The sequence below is a fragment of the Leptidea sinapis genome, chromosome 4 (genome assembly GCF_905404315.1).
Source record: "Leptidea sinapis chromosome 4, ilLepSina1.1, whole genome shotgun sequence".
Lineage (NCBI taxonomy): Eukaryota > Metazoa > Arthropoda > Insecta > Lepidoptera > Pieridae > Leptidea > Leptidea sinapis.
The window spans coordinates 16,404,577-16,420,166 of NC_066268.1; the positions used below are offsets into that span (position 1 = coordinate 16,404,577).

General features: G+C 33.6%; 2 protein-coding genes across 3 annotated transcripts; one reads left to right on the forward strand and one right to left on the reverse strand.

Annotated features, from left to right (window-relative positions):
- The first annotated feature begins 4,126 nt into the window (after positions 1 to 4,126).
- Positions 4,127 to 5,205, forward strand: LOC126979988 (inosine triphosphate pyrophosphatase). Its single transcript, XM_050829603.1, has one exon. The coding sequence runs from the start codon at positions 4,526 to 4,528 to the stop codon at positions 5,090 to 5,092; it is 567 nt and encodes a 188-aa protein (XP_050685560.1). The 5' UTR covers positions 4,127 to 4,525; the 3' UTR covers positions 5,093 to 5,205.
- Positions 5,094 to 15,030, reverse strand: LOC126979961 (protein artichoke). 2 transcript variants are annotated; one of them, XM_050829555.1, is made up of 5 exons: positions 14,900 to 14,999; positions 11,224 to 11,318; positions 9,423 to 9,627; positions 6,724 to 9,350; positions 5,094 to 6,643 (listed from the first exon to the last, which is right to left on the reverse strand). In XM_050829555.1, the coding sequence occupies exons 3-5, from the start codon at positions 9,563 to 9,565 to the stop codon at positions 5,145 to 5,147; spliced, it is 4,269 nt and encodes a 1,422-aa protein (XP_050685512.1). In that variant the 5' UTR covers positions 9,566 to 9,627; positions 11,224 to 11,318; positions 14,900 to 14,999; the 3' UTR covers positions 5,094 to 5,144. The 2 variants fall into 2 exon arrangements, with proteins under 2 accessions (XP_050685512.1, XP_050685513.1); XM_050829556.1 differs by lacking the exon at positions 11,224 to 11,318 and having other exon boundaries at positions 14,900 to 15,030.
- Positions 15,031 to 15,590: the final 560 nt, after the last annotated feature.

Here is a 15,590-nt window from a genome sequence, read left to right on the forward strand (position 1 = left end):
ATAAATATTCATCCTCCCCTAAACCAATCCCTGCAGGTGTCCCTCAGGGATCAATCCTTGCCTCAATCCTATTTTTAAATTATTTAAATGATATACCTATCCAACCGCGTACTAATATTGCTTGTTTTGCGGATGACTCGGCATCATTTACCTCATCCTCTGACACCGATCTCATTATTAGTCGGTTACAGTTATCGATTGATCTATTACTTGACTACTTTAATAAATGGAAGTTAAAAATAATCCTTTTTTCCAGAAAACGAAATCCTCCTAAAAGAACATTGAAAATAGATAATCTCAATATACCTTGGAGTTGTACAGTAAAATATCTGGGCACAATCCTCGACACAAAACTCAACTGGTCTGAAAATACTTCCAAGCTCTGCATCAAAGGAGTGAAGGCACTCAACGCACTCAGTCCAATCTTAAACAGGCGTTCTCGACTCAGTAGCCACACCAAACTGCGAATATACTGCACCTTGGTCTGACCCTGCATAACTTATGCTTGTCCGGTTTGGAGCAGTACATGCCAAACCAATTTAAACAAATTACAAATAATACAAAACAAAGCACTAAAATTCGCATTCAGTACTCCATTTTGGACAAACTTACATAAACTGCATAACAACATAGGCCTTCCTAAAATCGATTAGAATTAGCAACAAAATTTTACTTATATAACAATCCTAAAAGCAAAAACACACTTATTAGAAATCTATGCAAAACCCGCAGTAAAAATCTTACATTTATCGATAAGTATCATCGATATCGGTTACCGCATCACCATTTCCTTGAATTCGATTAGGCCGCGTTTGTTTCTATGCACTGCATTCGTGACTCATTCACGGTTACCGCGCTGGAGCGAGCGGTTGCATCTCGTTAGAGTAATAGTGTTCTGCGGGTTGTATGCTGTGAACTACACGCGACATAATACGTGACGAGTTCTTGTTGCTAGCTGGAAACACATTCATATGTTATCATACCAAGTGCTGTAACTTTCCTATCCTCTAATAAATGCAAATGCTTTTATTACGAAGTTCCAACTACAAAAAATTGTCAGTGTTATAAAATGTAATGCTGTGTCTAAGGCTTACATAGACTAAAAAACCTTGCTGAATTAATAATTATTATACTTAACAACGTTTGTTTACCATGTAATTAACTTATTCTATACGTTTTATATGTTTTTATTAGGCCTAAGTACCCACAAAACAATACCTAAAACCACGATACTGTACTACTAGGATCTACCTATACTGGTTTTGTACATAACTTAATTTACTTGATAATAAAGATATTTTGAAATTGAATTGAATATATCTCTTTTGGTCGACATAATGTAGTCAATCTCATTTTTGGTGGCACCATAGTGGCTGATCCAAGTCCATTTGCGTTGTTCTAGCTACATGGCGAAGGAGTTCTTCATATAGAGATACTCCTTCTCCATGAAGTCAGCCGGCATCTGGTCTCGTGCGTCACCGCCGCTACGTTTGCCCAGAATTGCGTTGAAGATGACAACGTTAAAATGGGTCTTAGGAGTGTGAATGGCTCTTTAAATGTCCTCATACATGGCCTCCATCCTCGGTGGTCCGTCCATTATAATAATTATGTTGCCGGGGCCAATGGTCTTCGTTAGTAGTAGCGTTCCCGAACCCGTGGATCTGTGGACCCCTGCCCCGTTACTTATGTACCATGGCCACCACGACTAGGGCCACCGGGGACGCCGTCGTGGTGCTTTCTTGGAAAAATGCTACTGTTCCATCCTCGGTCCCTTGTATCCTCTTAGTCTTACGACACCCACGGGAGCAGATGGGTGCTATTCTAGTGCAACGACACGCACACGAAATACGAAACAAAAGCATATCCAAACTTTAAAAGGATGGAGTGTCGTATTTCAGATAAATGCCCCTCAAATTAACAAAATTATTTTGTAACTAACTTGACGTTTTTAATCATTTTGCTAAATAATTACATTTCAATTGTTAAAACAAAATGTTCTTACATCGCATTTGCATCTAAGCAATAATAAAAAATATATTTTTACTTATTGTATTATTTGGTGACTTTATACAAATATCAATCACCAATTCTGTCACTATATCACTTTCTATCACTGTAGTCAATGCACTTTCCATTATTTAAAATGTTTTCATATTTTTTATAAATCATTGTAAATAAAATAAAGTCTTGGAAAGTATATGTATACCCCCTTATTCATAATAGTCGGCTAACTTAAAGCATTGCTAATTTTCACTCTGTCTTCTTCTATTGACCTAAGTCAGAATGAGAAAAAACACTCCTAAGCGGCTGTTTAAAGTTAGCGGACCATTATGAATAAGGGGGATAGTATATATATAGTAAGAAGCCACAACCTGAGAGTTGAACAAAGCAAACAAGATTTTATAGCAAGGCGTTACTCGAACGGTTAGCTCAGTTGGTTAGAGCACTGGCACGGAACGCCGGAGGTCGTGGGTTCGAGACCCGCATCGTTCATAAAATTTTGTTTTTCAAATTTTATTTGTGTATTAATCCTAGAAGTGAGTGTTATCACTTTAAAAACATAACATATTGTTTAGATTTACAAGAGCGATATCTCAAGTCAATTTCCTAATATGCAAATATTGGGTTTGAGCAGGTTATCAACTGTAAAGTAGATCCTGTAGGTGAAGCCACAACCTGAGAGTTGAAACAAGCAAACAAGATTTTAAGGCGAGGCGTTACTCGAACGGTTAGCTCAGTTGGTTAGAGCACCGGCACGGAACGCCGGAGGTCGTGGGTTCGAGTGCCGCATCGTTCATAAAATTTTGTTTTTTAAATTTTATTTGTGTATATATTTAATAAACTTTGTAAAGCGGCTTTTATTTTATTTGTATCAATAAAAAAATCATAATAAAAATGTATACCCGAATAATTATGTTCTACCTCGAATAGAACTTAAAATTAATATTTTTATAATAAGGAACTTCGTTCCTATCCGGTGTCCCACGACACCACACGGTTTTTTTATCTACATAAAAATATAAGTGACAAAACTCGGCCTCAAAATAATATTTTGACCTAAACTAGGAATCCTACTGCTCCCCGATCCACATTTTGTGTTCAGTTGCGTTTGATCGAGTGTTGATGTGCCTTAGTTTTATAATGGTAAATTGGGATTTGCTGATAATATTGATTATTGAAGACGAAGAAGGTGCACAGGCTATGAATGGGGATAGAAGATATTGGGTTGATAATCTACGGAAAGAAAGAGAATCAAATGGTGCAATCAATAATAATTTATTTAATGACTTAAGATACGGAATAGAAGACAAATTTCTTGATTATCTATCGACCTTAATATATCGCAAAATAAAGAACAAATCCCGTCTCACCCCTCGGTATGTCACAACGTGCGCAACGTCCTCGGCATGCCATTGCCTACCGTTGCACGCCATGGGAGTCTGTGTCGCGTCTTTCAATGCCTTGGAATGAAATCCCTTTCGATGCATCTATCATTTTAAAGCATAACAATTTATGTTGTATATCTATACCAATATGTTAATAGTTATTCGTTACGGTAAATATTAAATATACATAATTTTGAATAGTTGCATCAGGTCCACACTTGTACCCCAGTATTTTTGGCTAAACTAAGAATTAGGGACAATGTCTAGTGTGTCTAGATGAGGAAAATGTGGATCATTTATTCTTCAATTGCCCTTTAACGCAACCTTCTTTGTACAATTTTATACCTCCTGAAGTTCCCCGCCCGCCGCTTTTGTATATATTTTGTGTATATATATTAAAATAAATAAGATTAAGTTGTAAATAGCACTAAGCACTTATATTAAATAATTTAAGTAATTATATTTGTGTATGTCCTTTATAGTCCTAACAGCATGTATATTTGTTTCAGGTATAAGAAAATAAAACTTGTTTCAATCTTAAGCACCGATCATTAAAATTAGTAAAAGAATACTCTAAGCTTGGTGGTCTACCTTAACGTGACATTGGCAAACTTGTGGTATCTTCCACAGGAGCCATAGTAGGAAGAATAGAATAGAATGGTCATTGACAAATCGGAATTCATCAATTTTGAATTTACAAATAATTTTTTGTGTCGTTTTGTTAGAGTAGAAGTGTTCTGTGGTCGTTTTGACGTGACTGTGTGCAATCGAGCATCATCCCTCCGGCTCCGACTCTCGTTATAGTAACATGTATTTTATGTATATTCTCTGTTAACTTATTTAATAATAATATTTATACCTTGCTAGCGCAACATACCTACTTGACGAACATAGAGATTGGAACTATATCATAAAAGTAAAATATTGGCTACGGTTATACGAGATTTTTCAGCTCAACGTTACTACTTAATACTTACTACTACTGTGTGCTGCTCGTTAGAGTAAAAGTGTTCTGTGGTGAACTGGGAGTTCATCTTCACATGAGTTTTTATTATTAAGTTGAGGATTTTTTATCAACATTACGCTTTACCATACAGCTCTAGGTATTAACGCATATTACCGTCAAATCTCAACGCAACATGGCACAGAAAACATTGACGTTTGTCACTGGAAATATTAAAAAATTGGAAGAAATCAAAGCTATTTTGGGCAATAGCTTTCCTCTAGATGTTACCAATTATAAATTAGACTTACCAGAATTGCAAGGTGAGATTGATGAAGTTTCGATTAAAAAATGTCAAGAAGCTGCTCGTATTTTAAATAAACCTGTGGTAGTTGAAGACACTTCTCTATGTTTTAATGCATTAAAAGGCTTACCAGGTCCCTACATTAAATGGTTTTTGGAAAAATTGAAACCTGAAGGCTTACATAAACTTCTAACAGGTTGGGAAGATAAATCTGCTGAGGCAGTTTGTACTTTTGCATACTCTTCAGGCATTGAAGGGGATGTGCAACTGTTTCAAGGTAAAACTTCTGGCACCATTGTATACCCAAGGGGCACAAGAGACTTTGGTTGGGATTGTATATTCCAACCTGATGGTTATGACAAAACATATGGTGAACTATCAAAGGAGGAGAAAAATAAGATATCACATAGGTACAAAGCTTTAGATAAGTTAAAGACTCATTTCATTGAAAACATCTGAAAACTTTATAATTTTTAATGTTATATCTTAAAATGTTCCTATTATTTTGTAACTAAATGAATGTACACAGTAAAATGCCTATGATAATATATGTGTTATATAAAGTTACATAATATGAAGTCTTTGATTTCTGAACATTCGGATCAATATATGGTTCTAAATTAGATTTATTATAATTTTGGTAGTACCAGTCTTTATCCTCTTTACTGTGTGCTTTTGGGTTTTTCTCATCATCATAAAACCTTGTTTTTGGTTCTCTGTTTACTGGTGGATATTTATTATGCAGATCATAATGTTCTGCAATTGGCATATTCACTTTAGTAATTGTAGCTGCCCGACTGTTGTTCATATTGTGTTCACTACGTCCTTGAGCTAGCTTAGCAGAGAGGGCTGTAGAGGAGCTTTCAATTTGCTTTTTAATAGGTGGTTTTGTTGTTACTGGATTAAGAGTAAATGGTACAATGCTAGTAGTATCAAGCCAAGTTGGTAGTGACATATCATCACTTGAATCTGTTGTAATAATACCCTCTTTTTCAGTAACATGCATTATAGAAAAATTTGACTCCATCATATTATATTTAATAAGGTTGCTTGGATCACTGTTTTGTTCTTCAACATTCTTTGTCCTGTTATAAGCTATATGAGTGCTGTTGTCTTTATCTAGAAAAGCTTGCAGCTCGTGCACTTCACTTTTAGTTTTTTTATGTGTTGTACTATTTTGAACTTTATGCTTTGGAGGTTCATTGTGAATCAGGACAGCTTTATCAACAACATTTCCAAAATTGTCATAGCCAATGCTCTCATTGCTGACTATTGCTTTGGAGATATTTGTATTTGGAATTGTCATTGGAGAGAAAACATTAGAAGTAGGTGGTAATATTGGTGAAAATCCACCAGTTTCAAATCTGGGGTTCTCTGTTACTGGATATCTTATAGAGTTAAGCTGACTTTTATTTTCAGGCCAATCCATTTTACGACCAGTTGTAAGTAGCTTTCCCATATCCAATGAAGGTAATGGAAAGCCAAAGAAAGTTAACCCACCTGTACCACTTGTTGATGTAGTGACTGGTTTCATACTTGTACTATTGATATTATTATTTGGTGTTGAAGCATAAATTGTTGGAATTTTTTCACTGTTTTTATTTTTACCTATACTTTGATTTATATTTTTATTATTGTTTAAGTTTTCATTAACTGTTTCATTGTATGGGTAATCTATATAATCTTCATAAAAGTATTCAGATTCCTCTGGAGTTGGTTTATCAATAATTTTGTTACCATGATAATGATTACGAATATGTGTAGCATAATCTTTGATTTTATCAATGTTTGTAAATACTTGAGATGTGCCTAAGTTTGCGGCAATTACATCATCGGAAGGTTTACATAATGTAGACATAGCTTTACTTTGTGGAACATTTGGACAGTCATTTCTGCCAAAAGGCATTTCTCTAACATGAGTTCCATCTGAACATTTAGGTCCAATTGAAAATGATTCTGATAACCATGACTTTAGCCAAATTATTTCACAATTACATATGAGTGGATTATCTGAAAAAAAAAATGAATAAGGACATATTCTTAAATCTTTAGAGTTACTCCTAATCATAATAACACTATTTTGTACTCACCATCAATGTCCAAAATAGCTATATTGTTCCGTAATTTTTCAAAACTACTTTCGAATATACTTGTTAATTTGTTGTGACGAAGGGATAAAATTTTTAGACGGGACATTGAATCAAATGGCTGCCCATTTATTGCACAAATCAAATTATTATCGAGATTAAGTTCAACAAGCCATTCCATATTTATAAAAGAATCTCTTGTTATGACTGAGAGTTTATTGAAACTTAAATCTAAAACTTCTAATGATGAAAGATGTTTTATTCCACTATTTTCTAAGTTAGTTAATTTGTTTCTGCTTACATTCATGTATTGTACTAATGGTATATTATCAAAGGCTTGCATTGATATAAATTGTAATTGATTCCCTTGTAACTCAATAACTCGCAACTTCAGTAGATTTGAAAACACTCTGTCGGGTAGATCCATTATATGGTTTCCACCCAAATAAATTGATGTTAAATTATATAGATCTGTTACTGCCAAAGGATGTATTAACTCAATTTGATTGTTATTCATATCAATTATTTCCAAACTCCTAAGATTTTTGAAGGATCCTGTGTGAAGTTCTATAATTTTGTTATGCTGTGCTTTAAGTTCTTTCAACATATGCATTTTATTAATACTATTTTCGTCTAAATACTTTATAAGGTTGTAACTAAAGTCAAATACTTTAATATTTGACATAATATTTAAATCAATCTGTAATTCATGTAAATTATTAGAAGAAATATTTAATATTTCAATCTCAAATGGTGCACTTATAGCACTAGGCGATATATTTCGCAATTTATTTTTACTAATATTTATGTCTAAAAGTCCATCAAGATCCTTTATTGCAGCAAAATCAAAATTTACAATTTGATTTCCATGTAAGTTCAGCCGTTTGAGATTTTTTAGCTTACTTAAACTTTTTTGATGTACCAAGAGTATTTGATTTTCGCTTATATCCAATACTTCTAGACGCGGTAGATCCGTTAATATCATAGCTTCAAGTTGCTTCAATCCGTTGCGTTTCATATAAAACCGCCTTAAGTTATGTAAAGACTTCATTCCGCCGTACGGTATTTTTTGTATACCATTATTAGATAAATCTAATGTTCTCAAAGATGGTAAATCTAAATCGGGAGAAGGTGGTGCAGGTAAGCTTGGTATTTGATTTTTTTGCAGGTACAAATTTTCCAAACCTCTTGGCAATCCAGGAAGAAATTCCACAAGTCTATTGGAACTAGCATCTATTTCATAAAGATTCACCAAATTCCTGAAAGTCGCTGGATGAATAGAGACCAAGGCATTTGAGGAAATATTGATATATTCTAACAGTGTACAGTCCACAAATGTTATCGGATCTATAACTGTTAACTTGTTACTGCTCAAATTTATTCTACGCAATGCTGACAAGCTGTAAAAGAGCTTAGGTTGCAACCTCTGAAAAAAATTATTTGATAAGTCTAATCCTTTTAAAGATGGAAGGTTCCAAAATGGGCCCTCGTTTGTTTCGTCGCTCAAATAGTTATTACTCAAATGTAATTCCCTCAAGGCTGGCATGGCAACGAAAGAATCTGGCTCTATAAATTTTAATTTATTTTCATTTAAATGTAATAGCTCTAGGCTTGCATGCCCTCTCAAAGCTCCTCTTGGAATTTCACGTAGAAAGTTTTTACTCAGGTCCAAGATTTTTAACCTTGGCAGGGCATCAAGTAATGATCTAAATTCTGATGTGTGCATTATTTTATTCCCGATCAGAGTTAGTTCTTCCACCCCGCTTCCCGATGGTTGTAGGAATGATTCTGGATGTATCCTGATGATTTCGTTGTAATTTAAATCAACAACTCTTAATTTGGGGACACGATGAAATGATCCGTGGTGAATTATTTTGATATTATTGTTGGCCAGATATAAAGTTTCCAACATGGTCTGATCAACAAAAGCACCTTCGTTTAACTGGTTTATTACATTATTTCGTAGGTTTAGTGTGGATAGCATTGGTAAATCTCTGGTGGCTCTGCCGACCATTGTCGCATCTGAAATCTGATTATTATTCAATGATAATTCATTAAGAAGTGGAAGCAACGATAGAGCTCTCATATGTATATTCGATAACCCACAATTGGCTATTTCTAGTTTAGTTAATTTCGGCAAGTTATAAAAAACATTCTCTCTTAGGATATGAAGATTTGGACTACCAGTTATAAAAAGTTTATTCAAGCTTGGTAAATTATGAAATGTCTGCTCACTTATATTGTTTAAACTTTCAGATTGTATGTTAATGTATTTCAGTTTCTTTAAATTAGCAAACGTTGGTATTCTTTTCAATTTTTGTGATTGAATTGTTATTGCTTGGAGATAATGAAGTTTCGATAAACTTTCAGCGGGGATGCTTTTTAAATCGTTTTCTACTATATAAATTTCCATAAGGTTCGATTCCTGTGTTTCAAGCCAAGTCGAAGATAGTCTTTCCAGCCCATTATGTCTAAGCATTATTCTCGTCGCATTTATCGCCTGAAAAAACTTTCCTGGTACTGACGGCAAATAATTATTTTCTACAATTAATTCATCTATTGGTCTCTTTATATACTGGCCAACTTTTTGGATACCCCTCATCACTCGAGTCAGGTCGCTGTGCGTACACCTGAAAAAGGAAGCAATCATTTTTAGGAGTCCATTTCGTAAATATATGTTATGTCTTTTATTACTTACTTACCATATTTGCAGATCTTCGCCTTTGTTGGTACATATACAAGGTAAAATATGTTCAGAAGTGGGGCATGACGCCTTTAGTCTGACAACACTCAATCCCAGTATAAGCAATATGATCCACAATGATTTCTGGACTTTCCGATTCATTCCCACGATATATCGTATGTGATTGTCATTGTACCATAATGAAAATATGAGAAGCTATCATTCTGAAACATAATAAAATATATGGAAAGCATAATCAACGCTCGGCGTCCGGTTGCGTCAAGGACTGCGCCGATTAAAACAATAAAATTGGAAACAATGGATGCGTGGATCAGCGTAGTAGTCTGTTGTTAAATTACACTTTCGCTATTGTTTAGTTTAGGAAACGGATAATATTACGTCACTGTGTGCGATTGTTACGTAGCTATTTTAATATTTGTTAAACTTCTTGCCTCGCACAGCCACTTTGTGAAATCAAATACCGGCTGCAGTTTTCCCGAACCGATACGACTTTGGGACTTTCATGCATAAAGCATACTCCCAACTTAAAGCCCGGCAACGTAACTCTTTGCCCCTAGATATGTGGATGTCAAAGGCCAGTTGCCTCAACACTTCCCATCACGTTAGTCTTTTGCACGTTTGCCCATTCTTGTATAAAAAAATAGCTTGTGGTGAGTGTCAATGTCGATGTAGCAGAAACTTAAAAAGGATTTCAAATTCAAATATTTTTATTCAAAGTCACTTTTAACGTCAAAAACTATCACCCATTCAAAATAGACTCAGACCTGAGAAGAACGGGCGCAAAAAACTCAGAGGGATTTATTTAATAAAAAATATGGATTAGTGTTATATCGTACAACAAACATTTATAGTTAAAGAGCCTGAGGGTGTCCGCTTCATTTCCAGTCTGTGGTATCATTAAGAATATGGTTTGTTATTATAACATTTCACCAAACAAACGTTTTTTAACAATTCTTTTAAATTTCGCAACACATTTGTTTTGTACATTTTCTGGGATCATATTGTAAAAGCATATACATCGCCCAATAAAAGACTTAGTAACTCGACTTTACCGAGTAGTAGGCATAACAAGTTTATGTTTATTCCTTGTGTTAACATTATGTTTGTCACAGTTTCTAGGAAATTTCTTAACGTGCTTATGAACATATATAGAACATTATCAAGAATATATTGAGAAGCAACAGATAAAATGTTTATTTCTTTGAATTTTTCTCTTAATGATTCTTTAGGTAGACCTAGGTTATACATAGCACGAATAGCCCTCTTCTGCAGCACAAAAATGGTATTAATATCGGCTGCACTGCCCTGATAATAATACTTTGAAATAAACACCTAAATAAGTAAATAATAGTCCTAGGTTAATTCTGATGAAATAAATTAGTACTTAATTACAATGACTTTATGAATTAGTCATGGAAACCTATTAGAAATATACAGAGTAGGTAAGTAACGAAATTCGGTTCTTTTGTTTATGTTATGAAAACCTGTACCGCACAAAGATCCGTTCGGTGGTTTTTGAGCTTATCAGGTTCACACAGGCAGACGCGGAGGGAATTTATTGCGACTTTATTTTATATAAGTAGTCAACTCTTTAAAGTTGTATTTATTCATGTACGTCAAAATTGATACTTATGTACGTCAAAGTTATACATTTTAACATTAATTACTAACTCAAGCTTAGGTTTATTGAGGAGTGGCAAGACATTCAAATCCACTCTTTGAAATCAATATTTATTGCTTCAGAATTTTATAAATTATTTTAATTTCAATCAATACATGGATTATTTAGGATTCCATACCCAAAGAATAGGGAACCCGATTCGGCTGAACTTCCCTCCGACCGTCCTTCAGTCTGTCAAAGGGCTGTGTCTCATTAGCCGTAATAGCTAGACAGCTGAAATTTTGACAGAACGTTTAATACTAATGAAGCTATATCAAATAAAATTTTAAATCTAGGTTAGGTAAATAACAAATAATATAAGTATTACTGATTACTGTTTTCTGCTCACACAATTATTATTAATTACTTATTTAATTGACGTTTTGGCGTTTCCTTTGGCTGAAATCGTATATTTCGAATTAGTAAGATTAATTTTAAGATTATTTACACCAAGCCATTTTATCCATATTATTTATAATGTTATTGTTTAAATTCATAATGTCAAAGTTTTTAATGACATTAAAAAATTATCGAAATATCGTTTGCGTATAGAATTATTTTATTATTTGTAATGTCTATGATGTCATTGAGATAAAATAGAATAAGCCCCAGGACACTTCCTTGAGGTACACCACACCGATCAAATGTATATTCAGATTTGTAAGTTTCTTATATCCTAGGTGCGAGATTGTGTGAAGACATATGAACCTGAATATGGAATACCTTTAAACTTATTCTGTCCTACCTCTGTTCTAACTACTCATTTTTATGGTACAGGTCACCTGACAGAAAGTGATCAATGCCTCCCACGCTCATACAACACCACAGGTACCGCATAAGCATCGCCTACCTTAACTGTAGATGTACGCGGTTCTCCTGAGATTTCCTGTGTTGCAATGAAGTTCGTATAACATCCAAGAACATTGCGTGCTGGTGATACGAGAACTTGTGGCAGTCTATGGCTGAGATCTGTAGAGCGTACTTAGACTTTACTTACGTAAAACTTAGCCGAGTTTAAGCTTAGCATAATCTTTGATATCGTTTTTATAGTCATTTGACTTAAGCCAAGACAGCCCGAGGCTAAAATCAAGTTCGCGTCTTATCACACTCAGCTTAGTTTTGCTTAAGTAAAGTTTGAACAAAGTCTAAGTAGGCTCTATAGATCTCAGCCTAAGGGATATTTATTTATCGTTTTGCATGGATCAGTAAAAATAGCGCAGATGCAGCCATCGAAACGAATTGTTATAACAGTACGGTTACCTACACGCGCAGTGGGCGTCTCAAACATAACTGTCATTTGTGTCCTCATAGTGCATCCGTAAACATAGACCGTTGTGATTATAGCTAGGTGGTCTAATACCAGCAATGCATTCCGTACTTACAAAAATACATAAATATGTTTAAACCAACTGATACCCGCGACTTCGTCCGCGTACACACATGACTGCACGTATAACGTAGTGTTTATAAAATCGTTGTTTCTTCAAACTTTAATAACTTTATATTAAACGAAGATATGGCAATATTTTTTTAGATAAGAGCCAAGTGTCTAAGGGATAAAACTTAGAAGACTAGTTAATTGAAATTATTAGTTACTTAGAAGACTAGTTAATTGAAATTATTAGTTACTTAGAAGACTAGTTAATTGAAATTATTAGTTACTTAGAAGACTAGTTAATTGAAATTATTAGTTACTTAGAAGACTAGTTAATTGAAATTATTAGTTACTTAGAAGACTAGTTAATTGAAATTATTAGTTACTTAGAAGACTAGTTAATTGAAATTATTAGTTACTTAGAAGACTAGTTAATTGAAATTATTAGTTACTTAGAAGACTAGTTAAATGAAATTATTAGTTACTTAGAAGACTAGTTAATTGAAATTATTAGTTACTTAGAAGACTAGTTAATTGAAATTATTAGTTACTTAGAAGACTAGTTAAATGAAATTATTAGTTACTTAGAAGACTAGTTAAATGAAATTATTAGTTACTTAGAAGACTAGTTAATTGAAATTATTAGTTACTTAGAAGACTAGTTAATTGAAATCTATCCAGTAGATTTTCCGTGATGCGAGCACAAATGAAAAACCTCTATCATTTTATTTTTATAGACAATAATACTTTTTAAACAACCAGAAGATACTTATATCTACTTTATAACTTGAGTCTCAAGTTGCCTTTCGTTGTCGATGCCAAGATTGGCGTTATTGAAAACATTAGATCGCTATGGAATATTTAATTCTCATAAATTTAATACGAAGCGGTGGAAGACCATACAATTTACCCGCGCAACAATGAGTAGGGTATAAGTACTTATAATCTACCCTGTACGTGTCACTTTACTATTTTTATTAATATTATTAATTTATATATTGTTTAATTAATTTCAAATTCTATACAATAATATACCTAACCTACCTAGGTACCTATTTTACTAAGCATTCCGGGCAAATATAGTGCTTTTATGGCCTATTATATTAATAAATTGTAATTCTTAATAAATAAATAATAAAAATTCGTAAACCGAAAACTACGAACAACGATCGAACCGGGGGCTCCGCGATGAGAGGGCTTACGCTAATGTATTGATATGAAAAAGAAATAGAATTGATTAATACATTATGCAGGTCATAGAAAAAGAGAGAGAAAGTTGCATGGAGGGGACATAAGTCATAACGCATATTCATTAACGGTTTATTTCAATATCAGATATCTAATATCGGAAGTTAAGTATATTTATTATTATTAAGATTATTTCAATCCATGTTTTATGTCACCCATCAATCGATCCTGAATTTACATTTTAATATGTCATTCTTAAAAATACATAATTTTCCTAAATAAATCAACTTTACATAACATCATTTCGTAACAACCTGTAATAAATCTAGTAGTCGCGCGCTATCGTTGATAGATACTGACAACTACTTCGTGCCGTCTTATGCGACCACGTAACGGTGGTTACCAAATCCATATAGTATAGAAAAAGATTATCTGTCACATTCATATAAATACCAATCAAAAATACCATATGTACGAAATTGCATAGGTGTAATAAACCAAAATTTGTGACGGGGATTTCCCGATGGAACATTTTTTTTGTCAAGGCGGAAATTCTACCTACACACTCTGTCAAAATGTTAGCCGCGACTAATATATTAACCTGAAAACCTGTACGCTTGCAGAACATTACATTGATATGAACAAAGTCCCCGGCGGCAATCGAAACCGTAATCCCTTGTACGACATCTTCAAATTGAACTCTTGTTAGTGACCTGACGGCCCCGTTGATTTCGTTTACCTATGTAGATAGGAATTTAAGCAGCACAAGCATTTTTAATAAGCGCATAAAACCATACAGGGAGAAGCAATTGCGCCGTTTCTTCTCTTCCAGAGAGGCTTTTGGTTCCCAAGGGAAGTTAGGTAGTGATTTGAAATAAAAAAATATAGTAGGTAATCAATTTTGCAAAAACAAATTAGCTTTGAATTTAAAAAGGCAATTTAATTTAATATGGTTGCACTTAGATAATTTTCTGGCTTCTAAGAGACTATTAAGAGGCAAAAATTGGCTACTAATTTAATTTTCATAGTGACACCTATAATTTTCATTTATTAATTTTACCTTCAACTCTAATTTTCTTAAATTTCATCTGAGTAAACCAATGACGTTTATGTATAGAGGACTGGTAGACTGCTCAATTATTTAGATATAGTTCATAAGATAATTCAAAAACAAATACAATATACATACGAACAGAAACGAAATCACAAATACTGCTAATAAAAAATATTTTAACTAAATTAGTATACTCACGATTAAGAAGTAATAAAAAAATCTGTTTCCTTTTTAAAAAATCCGCATAGATGTATGAAACAGAACTGTCTATCAATTTGAGTTAATTGCCCAAATACACAATGTCTCTGGAACAAGCTAGGTCTATGATAGTCGAACACAGACTGGATGCTAGCAGTGTAGCATTTCGCATGCAAACAGACTTTCGGTTCATGGTTCGATGCGCACCAAGTAACTTTTCTTTCACCATTGTGGCGCGTGCCACCGACACCCTACGTTACCTCATTCGGTTATTCAGATGTGTATTGGGTAATATCTACTAAGCTACGTCAAATTACCTTAGAGATTAAAAATAAGTTTAAAATTGTTGTTCTTTGTTTTTAAAGCATGATAAAGAAAAACATATATAATTCAGTCTATACGACAGTCGAGCGTGCTCGAGTTATAGTAAACTAATAATCATTCCAGATACAATCTCATACTAGTACCTACGGGCTACCGTATTTTGCAAATATGTAGTAAGTTGATTAGTTTTTTTACATACATACCTAATTAAGACTATAAAAAATAAAAGCAACCTGGTGAATCAATTAGGAATAAAAATAACGTTACTTTTATATAATAGGTCTAATAATAACAATATAATAGGTTAGTTTTTTATAATAATTCTGGCAACAAGAAAGCGAAGATAATGAATTCATGGCAATTGCTA

Coding starts and splice junctions, on each gene's coding strand:
- LOC126979988 (XM_050829603.1), top strand. CDS start 4,526: ATGGCACAGAAAACATTGACGTTTGTCACTGGAAATATTAAAAAATTG.
- LOC126979961 (XM_050829556.1), bottom strand. CDS start 9,565: ATGAATCGGAAAGTCCAGAAATCATTGTGGATCATATTGCTTATACTG. Junction 9,351..9,422: donor GGCGAAGATCTGCAAATATG/GTAAGTAAGTAA, acceptor TTCCTTTTTCAG/GTGTACGCACAGCGACCTGA. Junction 6,644..6,723: donor AGCTATTTTGGACATTGATG/GTGAGTACAAAA, acceptor TTTTTTTTTCAG/ATAATCCACTCATATGTAAT.